Source organism: Oryzias melastigma, linkage group LG24, assembly GCF_002922805.2.
Source record: "Oryzias melastigma strain HK-1 linkage group LG24, ASM292280v2, whole genome shotgun sequence".
Classification (NCBI taxonomy): Eukaryota; Metazoa; Chordata; class Actinopteri; order Beloniformes; family Adrianichthyidae; genus Oryzias; species Oryzias melastigma.
This window is the reverse complement of record NC_050535.1, coordinates 20,413,734-20,437,577: the sequence shown is the minus strand read 5'-3', so window position 1 is coordinate 20,437,577 and position 23,844 is coordinate 20,413,734. Positions and strand designations below refer to the sequence as shown.

The following is a 23,844-nucleotide window of genomic DNA, read 5'->3' as shown; positions in this document are numbered from 1 at the left end:
TCAAGCTAAAAAGTAAATGGGGATACGTATTTTCCTATAAAATGTGAGTTATTAGAGAGGATTTTTATCAATTGTCGTGATATTAACACCGTCAGCCATAGTGGAGTCCAAAACCAACATGAAGGAAAAGCTGAGGCTTCTGAACTTTACAATACTTTTCTAAATTGGAAACAATATTCCAAGTTCCTCTGATTTAATTTTTATGTTTCCCTCTTTGGACTAATGTGGAACAGAAAGTCATCAAAGTGGGCCACAGAGAGACAGAAGTACCGCTGAAAGCGCCGGTCCTGCAGTAGATGGTGAAGATCCTAGTACTGAGAGTCTGAATGATCTCATGAACCCAGACATGGAGACGGGATTTCTACATAAATAAACCTGATCTCTTAACATCATCCGTATTTTCCATAATGTTGCAATGAGTAAATAAAGGTTAGCAGTAGCTCCTCCCAAATGTGAAGTTAAGTGTCAAAAACAGATTTGATGCTTCAGTCAGAGTGCATCATAAGAAAGCAGCAGGTCTGTTTATACATCCACCTGGTTAACAGTTTTGTGTTTACACACTTTTCTCCGATTGTCTCCTTCCAGCTGTGTACATGTGTGAATGGGAGAAGGCCAAGAAGCAGCCAAACGAGAAGACTGAAGAGGGAGGCGCAGCGGAAGCTGCCGAGGCCGCCACCGCCGCCGAGTCTCAGGAGGGTCAGCCCCCCTCAGAGGGGGAGAGCTCTTCTCAGGGCCCCCCGTTCTCCGCCGGGGTCACCTACGAACTCTGTGCTGGCCTGGTTGACAAAGCCGGCCTGTCGTTAGAGGAGATCGCCCGGCAGGAGGTGCTGGAGGAGTGTGGCTACGATGTGCCGGCTTCCAAGCTGAAGAGGATTACTTCTTACAGGTAAGTCTGTTTAACCTTGAATAAAGTTTACAGTTTGAGTTTTATTTTTAGGATTTTGTATTTGAGGATATACTTTGAATACACTTTTATGATGTCGTCACTATGGAAACAGACAAGCTTTACTGAGTTTCTGTACTTATAGAAATACAAGGTCATGAGAACAAAGTGTTCCTCCTTTCAAGACATGAAAAAACGTTCTTGTTGAACGTGGTGCGTGACTCAAAGAGGCAGAAGACGCTCTTAGGACCCTCAGACTGCTGTGAGCTGAAGGATGACCGTGCATCTGTTGGTTGGTTTAGTCTGCTGATGTGGGAATCTTAAGACAGAAAACTATTAAAACAGCTGTTTCACGTGGAGCTTTTACCAAGATGGCTGCCTTATATCCCAAATACTCACCCTGAAAGCTCCTGCTTTGTCCGATACATACAAAGTCACGTCTGTGTTAACACATCCATCAGTCATTTTGAATTAGTGCTGCCACAAACGATTATTTTATTAGTCGACTAATCGGGTCATTGCAGAGTGGATGTAAACACACATCTTAACCATCTTTAGCTTTAGACTAACTACAAATAAGGACAATTAAGATTATATTTTATTAAACTTAAATGAATCCTGCAGGATCTGTCCATCATTAGTTTCTGAGATTACAACAAGATTAAATCAAATGAGGTCAACATCTGAAACAAATAACTATTTTTCACCAAAGATAAAGTTTGGTTTCAGTAGCTAGAGTTAGAGTTAGACATTTGGATGAACTTAAGATCCGTGCATCAATGCAGCATGTAAATATGTTGGAATAACATCAGCTTTTATTTTCTCTGGACACAACTGGAAACATGAATTCACGTGATTTTTTTTAAATAACTTTTGAACCATTCACTTCATTATCAGTTGATTCTGGAGCAGAGAAAAGCAGCTTTGCTTTAAGCGTCGTACATCGATGCAAAGCTGCTTTTCTCTGCTTCAGAATCCAATAGCATTAGAGCTACGGTAGTCAAGGAAATGTAAAATTCTGGAGCTAAAAATCGTCAGTGCTCCTTATGGGTTGATTCATTTGTTTGAATTCCGGTTAACTGATGTCTGTAGTATATGGCGCTTACGTTTTAGTACGAATTTGGTAAACTACAAATCCGCACCGCCTGGTGTCTGGTTGGAGCATCATCGGTACTGTAGGGAAGAGTTTGGTGGAGTGGTACAAACTACAATTATTGAAATGAAAAAGTGAAAGTATTGGTTTGTATTTTACAGATAAACAATATTAGGGCTGGATATTGATAATAATTTCCAGGAACAATTTGATTTAATTAACAAGACGATTGATTCGATTCAGATTTTTTTTCTTTTCTATCGATCCTCTCAATTAAATTTTGAGTTCACACATTTAGACACATTTGTTTAGAAATACATTAATAATTTACTGCATGTTTTGAATATATTTATATTAGTCTGATACAGTTCACATACTGATAAATGTATCAGTGAAATAATGAGATTGATGAGAAAAATGTTCAGATCATTAACATTGTAAACATTGTTCTGCTTCTCCTGGAGGACGTTTCAGTTTGGACACTAGGTGGTGATCATCCTATAGCATTACACCTTATTCCAGAGGAAGAAGAAGAAAGAATGAGGAAAAAACTGTGTTTTAGGCCACAAGCTGTTACCTTAAAAATATTTCCTTAAAAAGTTTGGAAAATGTATGTCTGAGAGTTTATAAAGATGTTCATTTAGTCAGTAATGTATGTTTAGGTCAACTGAGCGTTAGCATTAGCCGTTCTATGGGAAATTCCATTAAACGTTAGCATCAAGCTAGCAGACTTTAGCTTTATGTGCTAAATCGATTGATATTTTTATGGATCGACTATTGATCTGTTGAGGTTAAATTGATTCAAATCGATTAATTGATTTTACCAACCCACCACTAAACAATATTGAGAGTTCTTGTCAATAAAGTTTGACTTATTTGTTGTGTTGTTCTCTACTGATACAAGAGAGCATGAAGAATAACACATTTCTCTAGTTAAACTTCTCATCAACTCCACTGACCAGTCTCCTGTCTCTCAGCCCCTCTAGGCATTATGGGTATTGTAGTCAATTCAATCTGACTGTTTTGTTTCACTTAGAGTGCCAGTGTACTTTTGAAATGAGCTAACTTCTTCACTGTGTTTTCTCTGTGTACAATAGAGTCAGTAAATCACAAAATAATCTGACATTTTGACTGTATACTGCATGAAAAGTAAGAACTTCCCATAAAAATACTCATAAAATCCAAGGCCAAACTGCTTGATGCACAGCCAAAAATGAACATGTACATTTTAAAATCATTTCTTTAAGGAAGAGTAAACAGACATGAGTTTTAATGCAACCGTTAATTAAACCTTTAATGTGATTTAATAAGGGTTACGTCTCGTCTTTGTTCTTGTGAAGGAGAATTGACATTTCTTAATTTCATTGGTTGCTTGTTTAATTTTTTCTAAAAAGTGGAAAAAGCTCCAGGTAAGACATCCATCTCTGTCAGCGTGTTATTAGCTACCTGCAGCTTGAGGGAGCAGCTGAATGAACAGCAGGCAGCAGCTGCTGGACGACCACCACCGCCTCTCATAAGTGGCTTTTTCGATTGGACTTGCCCGTCTCCTGCAGCGGTGCTGATATTGTCTGTGGCCATTGTTTTGTGAGGGCCCCATCCATTGTGTTGACAGGTAACCCTCATGACGCCTATGAGGGTGTTTCTGACAGAAAGCCTTCATGTAGCGAGGTGACGTGCAGCAGCAGCAGCAGCAGCCTGAGGGTGAAGCCGCTTCAAGTAACAGGACACGGTTTTTTGCAACAGTTGAAGGGAAATCTTCAGCGTTTTGAAGAGTGGAGCCGCATGGTTAATATAATACTTAGCCCTGAGTTAACGTGCTGAGGTTTTATCACAGTGTGAATCTGCAAGTCAATATTCCTCAAAGCAGAAAGTGAAGGTTCCTAATTCCTTATCAAGCCTTAGTAATCTCTTTATGCACCGGCGTGTTAGCCAATCACATCTAACGACGAGGGAATGACACTGACCTGCTGAAAGGATCGCTTTTATTCAAAATTTAAAGGGTAACCAAACAGGGGAGCTTGTGGCTGACTCTATTCTGAGCCTAAATTTGAAAAATGACAAAAAGGGGGCGGGGCTAGTGGAGCCGGACTGAGCGGCGGAGGTGTGGCTTGGATCTATGATTGACAGTTAGGTTAGATTTACGTCGCTTTATGCTCTTCGGTCTGGAGAGTGGTACCAGGCAAAGTGATGCAAGTTTCTCCACAGAACTGCTCATGCCGGCACTCATGGTCCAGAACTTTATTATTTCGAGCAGCGTCTTGAGCCAGCAGCTGAAGGTTTGCAGGTCTGAAGGGGACCCGTGTCTGAGAGTGGTAAAATGCCGCTAGCATCATAAGCTAATAAAGGCTAACGTGTTAAACAAACAATCCTGAGTGAAATGTTCATTAAATCCATCACTAGGACAGAGTTCTCTGCACTCAACCTCTGTTCTCTAACTTCCAAGTTCACTAGAAAGTTGTGTAATCCAGTAGATTTTTGACAACTGAAGGTAATACAGCTACGATCCATGCTAACGCTAACGACCGACCGTTACAGAATCAAATATGGGCGGGGCTTTTATACTGGAGCTGCAGAGCATGATGTCATCAAACTTCTGGGACTTATACCAGTCGACCAATCACAAAATTCAACTGTAGTACCTCCTTTCAATCTGTAGGGGGCAGCACACAGACGGTTTTAGACTATATTTTCAGGAATTCATCAAGTTTATTTTAATTTGTCAAACATTTGGCACTTTTCAAGCCGCGTTTATAGAGGTCAACAGACAAAAAAAGTTGTTTTAGGGTTTGGTTACCCTTTAACGTGAAGGTTTCAAAAAGGTTTTTAGCTTTTAATTTTTGGTTTAAAACATAAGAAGAGATTTGACATCAATCGTGATACTTCTAGGAGTAAATCCTTGGAACATTTTATAGTTTAGTATAGTTTTTAAAATACATTTTTCACATGTTTTTTTTTATTTATCTTTGCTTCATCTTTTATTTATACTCTTAATCTTTGTTCTACAACATGAAAGGTGTTCGTGATTTTTGCAGTAAAGAAAAGACTCTGAATTGAGTTCTGTACAGTTTCTGGTTTATTGTGTATTTAATATGTAATATATTGAAAAAAATATCGGTACTAAAAAGTAGTTTTAGAGGTGAATTATTAAAGCAAATTGTGAAGTGGTAAACGCTCAAACGCTAAATGGTATGAACATGTTGTCATCTAACTGGGAACTCAAATTCAAACACGCTGAGAAAAAAATAAGTTTTACCCGAGATTTACTAATTCTGTCTCCAAGTGATTACATTTATATTAAATTATAAGAAAAAACAGCCTAAAAACAAAGATTTGGACTATTGTTGTGTATCATTGCCATTAAAGCTGCGGCGCTCTCGCGAGGGAAGGAGGCGGGGCTTATCACAACATCTGACTCAGGTTGCAGTTTTTTGTGCAACACCCATTGCTGATACACAGTGAATTCAGTTCTGTCATTATGTTAAAATATTCTTTTTTTTAATTATGTCATGCAAATGTATTTATCTGACATGTCTTAAAGTCGGGTCGGTGAAAATATTCTCCGACTCTAAACTGGTCCGTGTTTAGATACAGCTGACACACAAAACAACTGTTTAGCTTAGCATTAGCCTCATGCTAATGCTACATCGGGGTCACAAGATCAACACTTTTTATTGAACTTTCTGTTGCTGCTATAAGTACAGCTGGTTTGTCTTCCAGTTCTGACTGGATCCAGTTAAAAATCACCAGATGTTCCGCGGTTTCATCAGCACGAAACTAAACGTTACACAGAGAAGGTTAGCGGAAGTGACCGTGGGAGTCATGTGTCTCTCATCCGTTTGTTTACGCTACGCGCAGACGAAGAAAGTTGAGAGCTCCAAAAAATTTACAAAATGAGAGCTAATAAACATAAATAATTAGATTCAAACATTTACTCCCCATGTGGCGACTAACTCTCTAACGTTTACTCACCAAAGAGGAAAAAATCTACTGGCTAGTGTCAATTTCGGACCCTTCAAAATAAAAGTCTCTCGTGATAGACTCACTCCTCTATGAAGAACAAGTTCTATCGCGATATTTATAGTCAACATTTTATCCCCCTACCCTACATTAGCCTTGCATATACTTCACGATACATTTACTACATGCAGGACAATCCTATGTTCCATTATCAATGAGCCTTTAGGAAAATGCAAGACTCACCTGCACTACCCTTAAAGGCCTCGTGCAGTGGCAATTTTTTTTTTAAATTTAGAAAGTCAATGGAACTTGGAAAACGAATCTGATAAAAATATTCACTTAAAATGATCCAGCGCAATTTTATTGATCATTTTATGGTCGTGCACAGCTTTAAATTTGGGTGATAGGTGGTGATGGGCGGGGGCTGCGCGTGACGTCACTTCAGGGATCCCAGAGTGTAAACAACAATGGCGGACGGTTTGAGAAGCGACATAGACCACGATTTAGCGGATATTTCTTTGGATGAAGGTGATGAGCCTTCATCAAACACGGGAATTTTAACGACACAGGGTTCGGAGGGTGTACAGCCCTACCAGTTTGAACCGGAGGTTTCCTCATCTGAGGATACAGGGGCTTCGGATGACGATGGTGAAAGCTCATACAGCGATGGCGCCGAGAAGACGATCAAACTTGACTATTTAGAGGAAGTAAAAGTGTAACAAGGTTTCCGTAGGTGAACCTGCGGAAGGATCATTACCGGAAAAGGAAAGGCGCCGCCGCTGCCGCGGAGCGTCCTTTGTCGTCCTCCTCCAGGACCAAGGCGGACGGAGCCCCCCCGCCTGGGTCCGCTGGGCTGCGGCGATGGGTGGGCTCACTCCCCCGCCGCCCTCTCGGCCTCCCTCGCCCGCGCGCAACCAACCCCCGGGCGGGTCCTCTTTCCAGATGGCCGGCGGGGTCCTCCTGCGCCCCGCGCGGAGGCCACCCCCACCAGCCTCACGGCCCTGGGAGGGAATAAAAACCCTTCGTGCGGGCTCGGCTGCTGGCGCCGGACAACCATACGGCGAACCCACAGCGCCCCCCATGCCCGCCCCGGGGCCTCGGAACTGCAAACCCCCCTCTGCGCAGCGCGGCGGCCTCACCCAGGCCGTCCGGCGCGCGCCCGCCAGGTACCCATACACCCCCCGCGTTCCTCCTCCGGAGGGCCGGGGAGGGCTCAAAGCCTCCCCCTGACCGGGGAGCGCCCCTCTCCTTTATTGAAACGGTAAATTCATGAAGGGAGACCCCCTTCTTCGGCACATTACTGCACCCAAATACCACACACCTATTCACCATTATCCCGTTCGAATCCCCAAATCCACGGCAGTCCAAATTCTATTATGTTAAGTAATTCCATGCCCAGAAAGTCATCACAACACTAGCGGATCTAGCTGGATGTTCCTGTACTGACGTCACACGACCTATGACCTACTTATCGCTGGCTGCCCAAAATCTGAGCGACCGCGCTATCTTTGAACGCTTGAAGAGAGTGAACGGGGCCGCGGGTGACAAAATAATTATACGGGGGTTCATTTGTGACATAAATACTAATGTTTTATTGCAGTTTAAGAAAAATCACGATTTTGACCGCACGAGGCCTTTAAAGAGGGCCGACCCTCCACAGACCTGGACACTCATCTGGGAGAAGATGACTTTAAATACGGAGTCTAGCTGAATTCACACATGCCATACGCTAATACTGCTTAAGGCACTTAACACTGGTTGCTAAGAAAAATGTCGAATTTACTTTTAGGTAACAACATGAAAATTAATAAACTTATTTATCATCTCAAGACATGCAAAAAACTCAATGGTTACTATAGTGACCTTAATAGAGGCTGATATTTATTACCCGCTTGTCATTTTTGTGGTGTGTACAATAGAAACATATTTAAAAGCCAACTTTGTTTTTGACAAATGATAACTTGAGTGGTGATGAGGACAGAATGCATGCTGGGAAAGTTTGAATCTGCTCTTTAAACAATACACATTACCTCTCCAACTTGTCTTGTTCTTCATATAAGGCCAGCACCAGGTTTGTGTAAATCTCACGCGTTCTTTTTGCTCGTCTGCAGGTCGGGCGTGGGGGTAACAGGCTCCAAACAGACCATGTTTTACGCCGAAGTCTCCGACGACAACTGTGTGAGTGCCGGGGGCGGCGAGCCGCACGAGGGGGAGTTTATCGAGGTGGTCAAGATCCCGCTCCACGAGGCCATGTCCTTCGCCTATAACGAGCGCATCCCCAAAACCATGGGGGTTATTTTTAGCTTCATCTGGTTCCACAACAACATGGCCCCAAAATACAAGATCTCCACCAACGTTTAACCAACTGCTACTCTTCATGTCTTTCAGCTCCAATCAAATCACGCTCACACCCCATGCTCAGCACTCTTCATCCCAAATTGCCTTTTTTGTCATTTGGTACACAATCAGCCCCTCTGTCTGATTTTTTTCTCTCTCAATATTTCACCTGAAAACAAATAAGCACTTTTAATTATTTTACTTCTTGTTGTTTACTTTGCCACCAAGCAGAAATGATCACATATCACTGGTTTTCTTTGTGATCCTGGCCGTCAACCATGTTTGTCTGGGAGAAAGTTTCTCTTTGGACCATGAAATTATATCAACATCAATCTTTTTTCTCAGAATTCCAGATTTATTTATCGTGGTTTGAAACCTCAGGATGAACAGGGGGAGTGGTGTCATTTCTAAGATTTGTATTTGTCCATAAACAATCAAAAATGACCTGAATATGCACAGCTAGTACACACAACATGTTTGCCTTTGGCGAGGTGACTCCATGTCAACAGCGCAAAGTAGGGAGATCTGTGGAGGTCGGCTTTACTTTGGCACATGCAGTTTGGTTGATGGTTCTGTACCAAGCTCCACCGCGATACGAGCTCCGACGTTTGTGGAGTTTGTCACTGTGAGTCGTCACAACGAGTGGGACTTCACAAAGTGCAATTCTTCCGCACTCAGATTCCTATTGTAGGGTTACTTGTCCTTTGGTTGACTCCACCAGAAGATACGGGCCACATGCACCGCTCGAGCCGTTTCCTCATGACCAGAAAAACAAGAAAAAAAACCTAAGCTCTGCTTCTGATGGAAGCTTTGAGATTCAAGCCAAACACACTCGTGTCATTTACTGTTATGTCAATACTGTTGGGATGGAAAGTGCAAACACTGACTGCTGTGGACATTTGGAAAATTCATTGACGCATGTATTTATGAAAATCATTTGTTAATATAGACCTATCACGTAAGTAGAGACCGACTTTCAAAAGCAAAATTAGATCCATTATTGTATACAGTGGAAGTAGTATCTAACTCCTGCTGTTAATAAAGTATTGGTTTTGCCTGCTGGCTTCAGGAGGTTTACTGGCTGATAGAATCACAGTGTTGGTGCCCGACACCGTTTACAGCTTTAATTTAGCTACTTTAAATATATGCAACTGGCCAATTCACAAAATGTCAAAAGATATACTTTATGTTCTAGGTCTCACCATTAGAAAACACTCCATACAAACTTATCATCTAGTCAATACAAACCTTAGAACATTTTGACAATTCAAGCCAATCAATCAGGAATTTAAGAAAACTTAAAAAAAAAAAAAAACATTTTTTGTAATAAATCATCCAGAGATGCAAAAACAATAATCATTAGGATGTTCAGGTTTCCTCCCAGAATAAACTTTAACCCCCACCACAAAGTCAAAGCACAATTTCAAACCCAAGCACCCAGAGTCCCACGCTTGATGTCTTTTCTTTCACATGGTATTCCTGGCTGTTGTTTGTCGTCCGGCATAGCTGTGATGTTTGAAGGAAGCTCACATAGTTGCTGGAACCTCAACAGGCATTAAAAGGCTTTAAAAGTGAAGGCGAGTTTAACCGTACGTCGACGATGCTCTGTTCACTCAAGTTAACACCGTTTAAAGAAACGTTGGGGTGCATAAATAAAACAAGCTAGGACCATTTTGTGCTTAAGAAAAATTGAGATCCTTTATTTCCAAATCCTTTGGATTGAGTTTTTCTGGCCTTCAAATGACCGTAAGACTGGTTTGAAATCAAAGTTCGGTCAGTTCACCAGATGAACCCTGGATGGGACAAGCAGGTAGGCCTTTATTCAAAGGGTTTTTGGTTTTTCTTGGTCAGTTTGGCCTAAAACGTCCAACATCACATGAAAGTTAAACACCCACAAAAACTTTTTATGCCTTCTTTTTAAATTATTTATCCAAGGAAGCACCATGGGGTCAAGTTTCTATGACCCTAATCATACTACCTAATACTCGCAATTGTATTCAAGGAGACGAGTGATAAGTGTTAAATCCTCTCTTCCTCCAACACCGATCAAGTTTGTTTGTCCCATTGTTCCCCATTTTTTGAAAGATTATGTCATATATCCTACATAACATACTGTATGTAGAAGGCTTGATGCTATATAAACTAATTTGTTGTGTCTGAATTCCTTCACTATATATGGCATTTGCCATTTTGATTGGGTCTGTATCTAGATCCAGCACCCTAGAAATTTCCCATTAGTCTGCGAAAAACTAATGCGTACTAAATTGACAAATAAAGACCACAATGCATTGCGTTTGAGGAATTTTGCCTCTGAAAATTCTAGATAAATTATTATTGTTTTTTTTTTTATAATCAAAGTTTTTGCCATCAGAACACAGTGGATTCATATATAGATTTCATAAGTGTTCAAATTTATTTTTTTTACTCTGGAAATTTGGTGGCGTCAAATTTAGCGTTTAAAAAAACAAAACTTGTTAGCGTGTGTCCAAATTGCATTAAAATCCAGGACACTACGGCCCAATCCGAATTCTTCCCTTCTACCTTCCCTTCCATTTGAAGGAGCATTTTTAGTGCAAGTGTGTCCGGATTTTTTTTTTTTTCTTCACGTGGGTGCATTCTGGACCACAGGGGTTTACATTTAAATGTAAGTAATGACTATTTGTCGTAGCGTGACCTTTTGAAGTTATAAAACCACTGTTATTACGTATATTCACGCACTGGAAGCTAATGCTAGCGGACTGCCGATTATTGGTGACGTCATCGAACGAAAGTGACTTCTGAATTATGAGACAGTATTTTTCCATAACTCTCCGTTTGGAGGGCTAAATGAAGGGCTAGGGAGAAGGGAAGAAGTGGGATTGGGCCTAGATGTCAGGCACTGAAGAGTCTTTTAGGGGTTAAGGAGAAGTGAAGTAATTCTGACAGCTTTTGTCTGCCAAATGAAACCACATAAAACACACCTGAATTATTTGTCAAACTAAAGTTTCTTCTCTAGAGATGCAAATAATCTTATAAAGGCTAAAAATATCCTTTAAAACTCCATGTAAAGAGAATCCCACAAATGGTTTGAAGGCATGGACGTCTGCAGTTTGTATTTTATTAACATTTGTTCTTCTGTCAGACACATCTTAAGGAAAAATGTTTCATCTCAGAACTCATCCTATGATCTCGCCTTCTTAGCAAACCCCTGCGTAGAGCGAAGACCTTAAGGAGTCCATAATAGCTGGTCCTGATTGCTCAAAACCCCCATCAGCAGCCAAATCTCAGGTCCAACCACTTCAACCTTTTGTTTGTCTTCAGGATTTGACGATAACCAGCACATTAGTGTAGGGATTTTAAAGAAAAACTCACATTCCAAAAGCACTTGGAGCCAAGTAGTAAAGTAACCACAAAAAAACATCTTGTTCCTACTAAATGTTGGTGTTTTTCTCTCCATTGAAAAAGGGCTGCTATTTGATGCTTTCTAAAGAGAAATAAGATCCAGCATCGGAATTTTCTTTTATAACATTTGCAAATCTTTAAAAAAATCTTACTTTTTAGTTGAGTACAAGCATTACTACTTCTGTAAAGTATTAAATAGAGAAGTTAAAGGCAGGTACATTAACTAAAACCATTCCCTTCATCTTATAATAACTCAAGTCTAAACCAAACCTCAGACCAGCGATCCCCAACCTTATTCACGCCATGAACTGCTTTTACGTCAAACAGGATTTTTACAGACTGGTGTAGAAGCAACCCATAGTGAGGTGCATTGTGGGAGTTCCCCCTTTCTATCACTGTTCTTCAGTAGTTCTTGTTAAGGCTAAGGTAAATGAAGTAAGAAGTCGTTCTTTCCGTACTCCATAGTGTGTAGGTTCTTGTGTTGTTGTGTGTTTTGAGTGTTGGAAGGTGGCCCATGACTGTGAGGTGTGTGTGAGGGAGTCTGATGGGGACCTCTGTCCTTAGTAACCATGGTATAGAAGCGTTTGTGGCTCATTATTCAAAATTAAAGTCAATACTGGAAATGCTTTTTCATTTTCACAATGTAACTGCATTACTTGTCTCTTAAATAAAATGAAAAAGCAATCGTCCAAATGGCTTTTTCTTCTTCAACACCGTTCATTCTGTAACTTAATTAAAATGATAAAGAAAATAGCATCTGAAATTTCATTTAGTCAGTTTGTACCATAATTCAATTAGAAATATCAAAGTTGAAAATGAAAATGCATAAACAGAAATTTTAAACCTTCAACACTAGGATACGTGTTTGTGATGATAGCGGGACCCTTGGAACTGCTAAGAAGTATTTCCAGTACTGACTTTTACTTTGAATTATGAGTCACAAACAGTTCCGTATCCATGGTAGTGGTTGGGTCAAGATTACTATTTCATAGCAAACCAGTAAAACTTTCAAAAACCACCACTGAATTAACATTGTCATATCAAAGCTGGTATTTTGGGGATTATTTTTACCCAACGTTATTTATAGTGTTAGTATATTTGTCAGTACAGACATTTACGTTTTCAGGAGGGATTTCTGCCTAAACTTAGTACAAATATATGCATTTATTACCAACTCTGAAGCCATATGGAGCTTTGCTGTCGTGTACGAAAATATTTTGCATAAATACTTTAAACCCTTTTGTTATAATAATTCCCAGAGAAACACGATGAGGATTTGTGTCTTTGTTGCGATAAGCAGCTAAACCATCTCACTGAATGATATCAGTGTAAATAGTAACTTCCATTGAAAACATTGAGTTAAACTCTACAATCTATAATATGAATAGATTCACAACACAAAAACTCCTTAATTTCTTTGATTTTAGAAAATCAAAAAGAGAACATTACACACTGAAATTACTTCTGTTTCAACTTCTACATGATTTTGCTCTTTATGTTTATGATTTATTCTAATATTCACCTTTTTGTTTAGTTTTTCTAATTTAACATTTGTTCATTTTCAGTCCTCTAACATAGAAATAAATATTAGTGTCCTCAGTGATCAATATGGTTTTATTTTAAACAAAAAAGCTCAAATGATTTGAAATAAAAACACATAAAAAAGATTTTAACAAATCGACAATCGACAGAAGGAAATCACAAAAACAATGCTAGAATCGTGTACTTGATTGGTTTTATGAGAATCTTTTAACGTCAATGTGAAATCTATTGGAAGCCTGACAGATAATATATGTATTTGCAAAAAAAAAAAGTTTCCACTGAAGTGACTTTTATGGCTGGATTTAGGATTCTGATACCGAATTATTAAAAGCTGATCTGTTCAGACACAAAACGAGCTTTAGATCTCTGCAGAAGCCAGTCTTTAATGAAAACTGATAACTTTCCAATGAGCTCCATGTTTTTCTAGATTTCTATCTTAAAGGCACTTTGACTTTAACTTTTGGTTAAGACGTTTCTAATATAATGTGGTCTCCAAAAGAATAAAGTATTAAAACTATTCTTGTTGCAAACAAATAAAAGACGGACCGGTTAAAACAAAAATTATATTTCTACAAAGTTTTCTTAAATGTGGGTCACAGTTTAATAAAAACCTTCATTGAACCAATCTGACTGGTAATTTGTTTAGATATCCACATTTTTTACTTTTGATTTAGCTTGAATAAATGTGACGAATGAAAAAGCCATTTGAAGTTAAAGGTCAGTGTGTAACTTTATGTGCCTGTCAAACGTGGGAAACCGCAGTTCTCTCTGAGCCATGTGAGGCAAACCTTACGTTAGAGTTATCACGTCGTTGTCATCTAGTCTTTTTGTAACTACTGACGGACCTGATGCAGCATCACCACTAACTTTAGGAGGGGAAAAAGTGCCATCGATTACAAAAGGCAGCTACAAATTGAGGAGGTAAAAGTGCAATATCATGTTCTTACATTTAGATGTTGGTAGAAAACAAAAAAAAAAACATGCACTTTTCTTTACGGAACTTCAAGTTTAACCTGTTCAGCCAGCTACTCCCAAAAAAAATGAAAAAAGAAAAAAAAAACAGCCGTTACACTTAAAGAGGAAATTGAAAGTTTGGTTTGGCTAGTGTTTCAGTGTGATAACATTGACGCTCACAGATCTATGTCTGATTTACAGTTGAGAAGTTTTTATTTGGAATTAGAATGGTTCAGATTTGGACGGTGCATGCAGGGGGAAGCTAACAACAACAATGTAGGTCATCCAGTATTTCTGCTTGGCTTTAGTGCTTCGTATAAACAAAGCTTTTAATGTTGTTTGAGAGAAGATTGTGAGGATAAAACAAGAATTCAGGCGCTTTCCTATTGTTGTAATGACATTTTTCTATGGACGTACAACCAACGGGGCCCCAGAAATATCCGGCTTAATAGATCCATTTTGTAATGGAGACGCTCTAAACACCAGACCGGACAGTACCATACCGCTCAGTGGAAATGAACTTTATGGTTCATTTGGAAGTTGGAACTGTAAGTCATTTTTTGTGTAAATAAACATTTTTAAAAGTGCTCAAGATTCTTGCTTAACGCTACGTTCACACTGGACGCGGAAACGGCGCAAAGCGGCGGGGAGTGGCATCCGATCTCTCCGTCAATTCAAAGCTCACTAGCTCAATACGACGGGGCTTGATACAATGGAGCTTGCTAGCTCGCTACACCAGAGCTTGCTAGCTCGGTACAGTGGAGCTCGCTACAGCGGAGATCGCTAGCTTGCTTAAGCAAAGCTCGCTAGCTCGGTACAACAGAGCTCGTTAGGTCAATAAAGCGGAACTCGCTAGTTTGCTACATAAGAGCTTCCTAGCTCGCTACAGCAGAAATCGCTAGCTCGCTACAGCAAAGCTCGCTACACCAGAGCTTGCTAGCTTGATACAGCGGAGCTCACTACAGCAGAGATCGCTAGAGCGAAGATCGCTAGCACACTACAGCAGAGCTCACAAGCTTGATAAAGCGGAGCTCGCTAGCATGCTCCGCCGTCCACAGGCTTGTTAGCGTAGTAAGCCAACCACTGAGTAGTAGAGCAGACGTGGAGACGATCCGCGGCTGGTGTGAACCACACTATAGGTTAATAAGGGCGCTGAATAGAGGCGGCCTCCATTCCGCGGCCAGTGTAAACTAGGAGTAGGAATATTCTGTTTAACCCTTTAACACCTGAGGCGCTTTAATATACTGTAACCACTGGGAACACAATCCTTCAGAATCTACTGGAATGACATTGATCGTGCTAACAATTCAAAAATTCAGGTAAATCAAAGAACATAAACACTGGAGCTCCAATGTTAAAGACTTAACTTTCATTTATCTGCTGCCAAAGTTGTTAGTAATGTCGTTTTAAAACCAGGCGTGACACCATAAGCACATAAAAACAGGATACGAATATCATTAGAATGAGTAACTGATAAATATAAAGAGATGAGCAAATATTCTAAAAGTACCAATTCTGTGAGTTCTCCCTTTAGACAAAAGCACTTTGGAGATGTGAGAGAGGTTGCAGACTGAGCCACAGATAAGCCATATGTATGCTGGTATGAAATAGTTCAATGTTTTTCTTTTCCACTCTGGACTTTGCTGGATCTTAACGTCGATGTTGCAGTTCTACCTCCATCACTCAGGCTTCGAAGGCGCTGTTGGCATGTTTGATTCCCAACGACAAGGTTTAGCACACTGCAGCTGACTTCTAACCACGGTTTTCTAGATGTATTCCAATGGCTTTGCTGTGGTCGCTTCTTCACCTGTGATGACTTTTTCGTTCACTTTGTTGATAATACGTGACCATTTTTTTTACTGTGGTTTAATGATCTGAGCAACTTTTAAGGAAGACATTGTTTAGAGGTGCAATGTGTAGTATTTTCTATTGCTTGGATGTGGCATTGTGGGTTTCAGAGGTTCTTGATTTCTTTCAAGAGTCCTGAAAAAGATCTGAAATCAAAAATTGATCTATTGCTTTTGTTTTTTAATAAGCAGAAGCCACATCTAAGGAAGCATCAGCTTCTCAGTGCTACATTTAACCTGTGGTTGTGTCATTTTCATTGGAAATCCTACACAAAGTACCTTGAAGTGAAAACATTTTGCAGATGATGTTGGTCTAATTGTGATTTTATTTTCTTCAAGTATTTCACTGAAATTGTGTTTTTAAAAAAATATTTTTAGAAACTTACATGGATGAACATAGCAGATACATTAATTATGTATTTTATGCTTTATTAAAAGTGTGTTTACATTGTGGGCAGTGTGTTTGGTAATGTTTCAGTTCTGTTAATTTATTACCTAAATGTTGGGATATTTAACTTTCAATACAGATCACTTGGTACAAACATACAGCATATATTTAAACATGCATGTGCACTAACTGTTGGATTATTCCGCATTCAGTTGAAATAAAAATGTTTCATGCCCAAAAATGTCCCACTTTGTCCTTTTTTAAATGTTTCTAGTTTTTTTATCTCCACAGTTTACACTCAAAAACAACACACATTATTTTTGCTTCCTCTAACTCCTCCCTCTTTGCGGGGTTGCCAAGGTAACTGTTCATATTTTAGTGAAAAATGAATAGCGCTACACAAGTAAACTCCATTTACTACAACAAATGTTTACAGAAGTGAGTGATCATTCTGAAGGAAGCAACTATAATACAGTTTTATTGTGAAAAACGGTTTTAACAAATTAAGATTTCTCTATATATTTATAATGCAAATTATGCACGTTTGGCATCAAAACGTTCAGGATGTTAAAGACATGAATCCTACTGGGGTTTTTAAGGCTAATTTTGAGTTTAGCTCATATTTTACCAACATGCTAACGTTTTTGGCTGATTTTGCATCTACTGAGGTGTTTTGGATGTTCTAGAGTTAAGCCAGTATTTGAAATGGTAAATGGTAAATGGCGTATACTTGTATAGCGCTTTCTACCCTCCTTCGAGGGCCCAAAGCGCTCCACAGTCACAGACCCATTCACACATTCACACATTCACACACTGGTGGTGGCTCCGCTGCTGAACCCTGGCGCCAACCTCCCACCAGAGGCAATCCGGGGTTCAGTGTCTTGCCCAAGGACACTTCAACACATGGGCAGGCAAGGCGGGAATTGAACCCGCTTGTCTCCGATCAGGAGTCGACTGGTTAGCTTTTGTAAATTATTTGGCATCTACTGAGGTTTTTGAGCAAATTCTGAGTTAAGCTAGTATTTTAGCAAAGTGCTAGCTCTTTTCTGTCTTAGCATTTACTAAGGATTTGTGCGTAAATTTGGAGTTAAGCTAATATTGTAGAAATGTTGTACCTTTTTTTTTGGCTAATTTGGCACCTATTTAGGTTTTAAGAGCTATTTGGTGTTAAGCTAATATTGTAGAAACGTCTGACCTTTTTAGGCTAATTTGACATTTATTGAGGTTTTAAGAGCTAATTTGGAGTTAAGCTAGTATTTTGTCAATGTACTAGCTTATTTGGCTAATTTCACATCTACTGAGATTTTTTTGGCTAATTCTGAGTTAAGCTAGTATTTTAGTAATGTCTTGGCTTTTTAGCTAATATGACATCTACTTAAGTTTTTTTGGGCTAATTTGGAGTTATGTCTATATTTTAACAACGTTGCAATTTTTAAAATAAAATTCTTTGTGCACTTTCTGTCAATTATGCAAGTTCTGTATCAAACCGTTTAGCACATTCCCAATATTATTCAGCAATTAAAATACATTTCTTCAGCATCCTCAGGGACCATATTCAACAATAAGCATTCACACAAGCATTATCGCAGTTAATGTAACTTTCCTAGTTCTTACTAGTTCAAACTGAGTTCATTTTGGTCAACACCTCACAAGTTAAAGTCTGCACATTATAGCTCTAACTGAAATATTTTAGTTATATTTTCTTTGGTGTTCTCCAAGTCTGAATAAGTCAATGGTTTATTATTCAAAAACAATATTCTAAATGGCGGATTGGAATTTCAACTAATCCTTATCGAGTACCATTTGGGAATACTCCTTTAAAGAATATTAGTAATTGTCTTTATACTGTCTGAGTCAGTAAAAACCAAAACTTGAGGAAGTCTGAGAAAAGATCACTGATGCTCAGCACCAGCCGCACCCTTTTCAGAGAAACTCTTTCTGATTCTTTGAATAGTTCAAAAACAGAAACCGTTGAGGCAAAACAAAAAAATGTAAATCCCTTCTCATTTTACCTCAAGGAACATCAAAAATATTAGATTTTACAAACTTAAACCCTGTGCTTGAGCCCCGTTGATCTTTTTGACAGATTTCTAAAGTGCTCCTCCTTAAACCTGATTCTTGAAGAGTATCTAACCCTAAACTGACGCAAATGAAGAGAAGAAATAAAGACGAGGCTTCCAAAGGAGAATTTCTAAACCTGTGAACATGTTTAGTGTATACAGGACAATTGGAAGTTTTCAGCTCGTTTATACTAAGTTATCTCTTTCACACAACGCTGATTAGGTAAAATCTAGATGTGGATCTGAAAACGGGACATGTTTGTACAGATCTGGATCTCCAGATCTCTGTTCCTGAGATGTAAGCATGCGGTGGAGAGAAACTTAAGAGCTGCTGCGGTTCAAAGAGTTTATTTCATTCAGCCACTTTCACTGAATTCTCTTCCGTTTTCAAACATCAGCTCTGCATGTCACGGCGTTCTTTCGCTGCCGTCAGGATGTCACTAAGTAACAGCTTCACTCCGGTTCCCTCTAAACTCGCTTCACTCGTAGAGCAACCTTTGAAACGTAACTGTCGTTTCTACGCGAGGCGCTGAACCCATGGGAGACGCTCTGGAGTGGAATGGCACTTCTGGTTGGATGGGTCCCAAAATAAATGCTAGAAAACTGGAATCTTAAATATTCATTCTGGATAGAGTTTAGCTGCATTTAAACAACATGAAAAGGGTGGAAAAAAGTTGTGTTTAACACGATTTGAAGTCAACAATTTAAAGTCCACTAGTGTGCAGCTTGACCTCAGCCTGTATGAATGTTGATTATGATGTTATTGGATAATGATGCATGTCATTTAATACACTACAAAATACCTCGTTTGCTTTCATCAAGAATTGTGCATAGTATTAGCTATTTTAGAATGGACAAAAATGAATTTAAAAAGTTTAAAAAGTTTTTCTTTCATATGTGTTATAAATTTGTCTTGTCTCAGTGCCAGAATGCTGGGAAAAAACGTGTCCAATCCAGTCCAGCCCTGACAAAATACTCAAACGAGCTGATCCATTTTCTGTCTCTAATTGGTCCTGAAATGTCCACTGTACAAAATATTTCTGCAAATGATATTTTCCTTTACTTTTCCTAAATCCTCAAAGCAAATGACAGTCAGCATAATATTAAAGTCAGAGTTTATATTAAATGTTATTGAACAAACCTCCTAAACTAAGCTAAAAGTATTTTGTTTAAAAATAAAACCCCTCAAAGATCCACATTATTACACAACATTTATAGATTCTAAAGAACTGAAAATGATTTGTTGAATGTGCTGCATTTGGTCCTCATGACAAATGAACTGGTGTTTGTAATTCTCTTTAAAAATTAGAATATTTTACTTACAGTTTAATATAATATTCACTGTCTTTTTTTTTTAAAAGCTGAGGACTGATCAGAGACTGGAGCAGCAGGTAGAGTAACTCCAGCTTCACTGAAATCTCTTCAATCTTCTCCACGACTGTCTGCAGACATTTGTAAGAACGTTGAAAGTTCTCACTGTAGTCTGCAGCTGTTTGCAGGGCCGGCCCTGGGCTGCATGGCGCCCTAGGCGAAACATTTATACATCACTGCATGCAAAAAATTAATCTGGAATATGTTAAAATAAGTATTCATTTAATTTAAATTCTCAATAATTAAATAATAATCACTTAAAAACATTTTCAACATAAAGCACTATTGCCTAGCTGAGACATGATCCCCAACCTAGAAGGCAGCTACACTAGCCACTGCACTAACATTCGGTATGACTCTCTCAGCATGGTAAAAAATACTTTTTTGTTATTTTAACTTCACAATTTTCTGAGACTGATGTGCTTTTTTAATGGTTATAGGTATTAAAATAAAGTATATCTCTGTAATTAATCAATGAAACAGATTTGTTTGATATATATATATATTTGTTTGATAGAATGTCAAAATAAATCCTTTTAGTCTAAAGATTTTAGGGTCAACCCCACCCTCCTCCGTCATCATGTTCAAACAGCAGCTCGTCCTCCAGCTTTCACGTTGTAACTGGACACAGGACATCTCCACTCTCCAGAGACGGCGTGGATGCGTTTCCACAGCAGATGGAGTAGCGGCCCCTCTCTGTCCCCCTGAATCAGTCCATTCACAGGTGGGGGCCTCCACGCTGACCCCCCTGAGGAGAATTCAAAGATCCGGTAACGACGGCGGCCGCTGGTGTCACAGGACACGGAGCAGGAGCCGTTCCAGCGGCTGCGACACACTCCATCTGTATGTAAATGAGAGCTGTGGCATACGGGGGGATGGGGGGGGGGCTTTAACCTTCAGATGAGTAAAACTGAAGCTCTCTGCTCACAGAGCGAACTCCATTGTAAACACGACCATTTGAACAGTAGAAAGTCTACACACTTTCCTATACAGGGCTGCTTTCATAACTACCTACTAATATACATATGGTTTCCAATGAAGATAATGGAGACTAATCCCATTTTTTTTTCTTTTTTTTCATTTTGGACTTAGTGTTAAAATATTTACATTTTGATTTAGATTTCTCTAGAAATACAAGCTAGCATCAGAAGACTTGGGGCACAAACAGAAGCTTCAGCTCAGATTCTAGAGGTCGCAGTTCACATATTTTTTAGGCTTAACCAGAGATGCTCGAGAACTAGAACATTTTATGTTGGGGAGGGGGGGTGGGAACAGACGACCATTATAGACGATACTAATATTAAAACAGCAGTTCTTTTAGCAGAGGAGCTATTAGCAAACAGAACCTTGTATTGATGATAACTTAATCTTTGTAAATAATCATACTAATATTGACCTTAAAACTGGCGTGGGGATTCCCTGTAGCTCTGCTCTTGGATTTAAAGTCCCCCATGACAATTTTTTTAATTAAAAAAAACATTCCCACTAGTGTTTTAATGATGATTATAGAGTTTTTAACCAAAATCCCCCAATCTAAATGTTTTAAAAACCATTTTCATGTTGATCTGAAGCCTCTGTTTCCAAAATCTCTGAGGGGGCGTGGCTTTTGGAGCTCCGCCCCTGATCCCCTGTCTGATTATTATAGCTCTGTGTCTCACTATCATAAATCTTCCCCACTGCTCCATAAAAACATCCATCAATCTGGGTAATGTCCAGCCGTATGGTTCTGATCCGGATGTCAGCTGGACGAGGAAGTGAAGATCTTCATGGACAGAACTTCCTCCAAAATCCTGATTCTTTCTCCTTCCAGTTCACCAAAGACTCTTTGAGCTAATTCTCCAATGTTTATTGACTGTGATCAATACATTCAATCATTGGTTTCTCAGAGTTCTTGATAAAATAATCAAAGCTAACATCAAAATGCTCTTTCATTGATTTACAATCCTTTCCAACTGCGGTCAAATGAGCCGCCGTTCACATTTCCGTGGTCACATCAAGAAGCTCCGTGGAGTCTGGTGGAGATTTTCCAGCGTTCTCAGTCCTGCTACCGTAAGTATTGGATGAAACTCACACCAAAAATCCAGTGATGCTGATTTGACCACAGAAATGTGAACGGCGGCTCATTTGACTGCAGTCAATGTGAAGATACCATCTTCTCTTCTCCAGAACCTGAACTAGACACTAGGAACAGATGAGGGTTTAGTGCATGTGCAGCAGAGCTGTTGATGGAAAGAAGATCATTCATTCAAACAGAGTCTGTCCAAGACACTTTGATTGATTTAAAAGGAGAAATACTCAGAAATGAAAAAACAAAATGATTTCTTATTACATTTGTTCTCTTTCAGAAGAAAAATGACACTCAGACATGTTAAAAACTCCAAAAACATCATTATACGTGTTAAGTCGTGCAAAGCTCTACAGAAATTCACTCAGGAATCTATGTCTTAAAACTGCAGCAGTCGAGTCGTAACAAAGTGGCATTGAAGCAGAGCAGATCCGGCCAAACGGGCTCAGATGGGAGCCAAGTCAATACCTACGACCTGTTTTTGGTTAAACTTACTGTATTAAATGTTTTGTGGAGTCTCGGTCCTGCGTCTGCTCTTCCTTATCAGTGATCTACCTTTAAACTTCTCTGTTTCAGATGTGTTCTCAAACGGACCTGAGAAACTAAAAGATCTCCCAGCATGCATCCAGTTGTTGCATCAATGAGGATTGACGGCATGAACAGGAAATTCAGGATGCACCGTCCGCCGTTTCATCAACTCGTCAAACTAGTTAATTTTGGAACCAGCTTTTCATTTGGAACCACAAGTCTGCAGGTTTTCCAGCCGGTTTGGAAACATTACGGACACGACCAGCATGAAATCCGATCTGCTCTATGCAGAAAGGACCGGTGTGCTGTCAGCACAGGAGAACATGAGGGTGGTACCCTTCAGAGATGGGGTGGTTACATTTCTTCTTCTATCTCAGAGAAAATACCTCACACCTGACGGGTCAGTCCACCTGTTGAAGTACAAGACGGAAACAGTTTGCTTCAGTTCTTCGTCTTCTGATGGTTGATCTGAAACAAGTTTATGAGTTTGAGCTGGAAAAACTGATGGTGCTTTTGACTCTTTCGACCCTGGCTGTTTAACTGCTTTGCCTAAGAAGTCTATAAGTTTATGAGGCAAATTTTTGGTGATTGGCCTGAACATTGAGGCTGAATGTTTGGGATTCTCGTTAGCAGTCGAACCACGTCATTAATTAGGTTTTATAAGGGGAACTTCCACAGAGAATTAGCATGTATAAAAAGATGAAAGTAGCCACCGTAACGTCATCCATTGATTTCTGGATTGGAGTTTTTCGTTTGCTAGTTTAGTTTAGTTTCACACATTTAAAGGAATTCCTAATTTAAAACAGTGACACAACTGAGAGGCCTTTAGGGACTGATGGGGACCAAATATCTTTACCATTCATTATGTGAAGTCATAAAAGAAGGATGCCATTATTTTCTCATTTTGCATGTTTGTCCAACAACAAAGAAATAATTGATGAAATGAGGAAAAAACGATTTAAATGTATCATTTCTATGAGTTAAAAATGTTTTTGAAATCCTGTCAATCAGGACTTCTTGCTCTTTGGTTTCTGCAGACCCCACGTGACTCCCTGTAGTCGGCCATTTTGGCAGGAATATGAACAGCGCCACCGTGAGCGCCACTGCTGAAACTTCCAAGCCATCAAATTATACATCTCACTTTAATTCGCATGAAATTAAGTTTTGTTTAAAAAAGTAAAAATATTAAATATTACCAACTAGTTCAATGTTCCCAGCTTGATTTTTAAAGGTATCTCCACTGAAGAAAACATCCCAGATGTACAATAAACAATAAACTTCCCATCGTCCTACACAAGACACTCTAAAAGTTTACAAAAGCCTGGAGGATTATAAATGGACTCACTCTGGGTTTGTAGTGAACATTCAGCTGTGGAATCTTTTATCAAAAAATTGCTAGATCAACACTGGAAGAGTAAAGGTTATACTCCAGACAGCA

At 39.4% G+C, this 23,844-nt stretch overlaps 1 protein-coding gene across 1 annotated transcript in view; it reads left to right on the top strand.

Moving 5' to 3' along the window:
- The window catches only part of nudt14 (nudix (nucleoside diphosphate linked moiety X)-type motif 14), a 44,882-nt gene extending 28,259 nt beyond the window's left edge, over positions 1-16,623 (top strand). Inside the window, exons 4-5 of the mRNA XM_024290982.2 lie at positions 586-886; positions 8,045-16,623. Coding sequence (XP_024146750.2) covers positions 586-886; positions 8,045-8,294 — 551 coding nt within the window. The 3' untranslated portion in view covers positions 8,295-16,623. The remainder of the gene's footprint in view (positions 1-585; positions 887-8,044) is intronic.
- Positions 16,624-23,844: the final 7,221 nt, after the last annotated feature.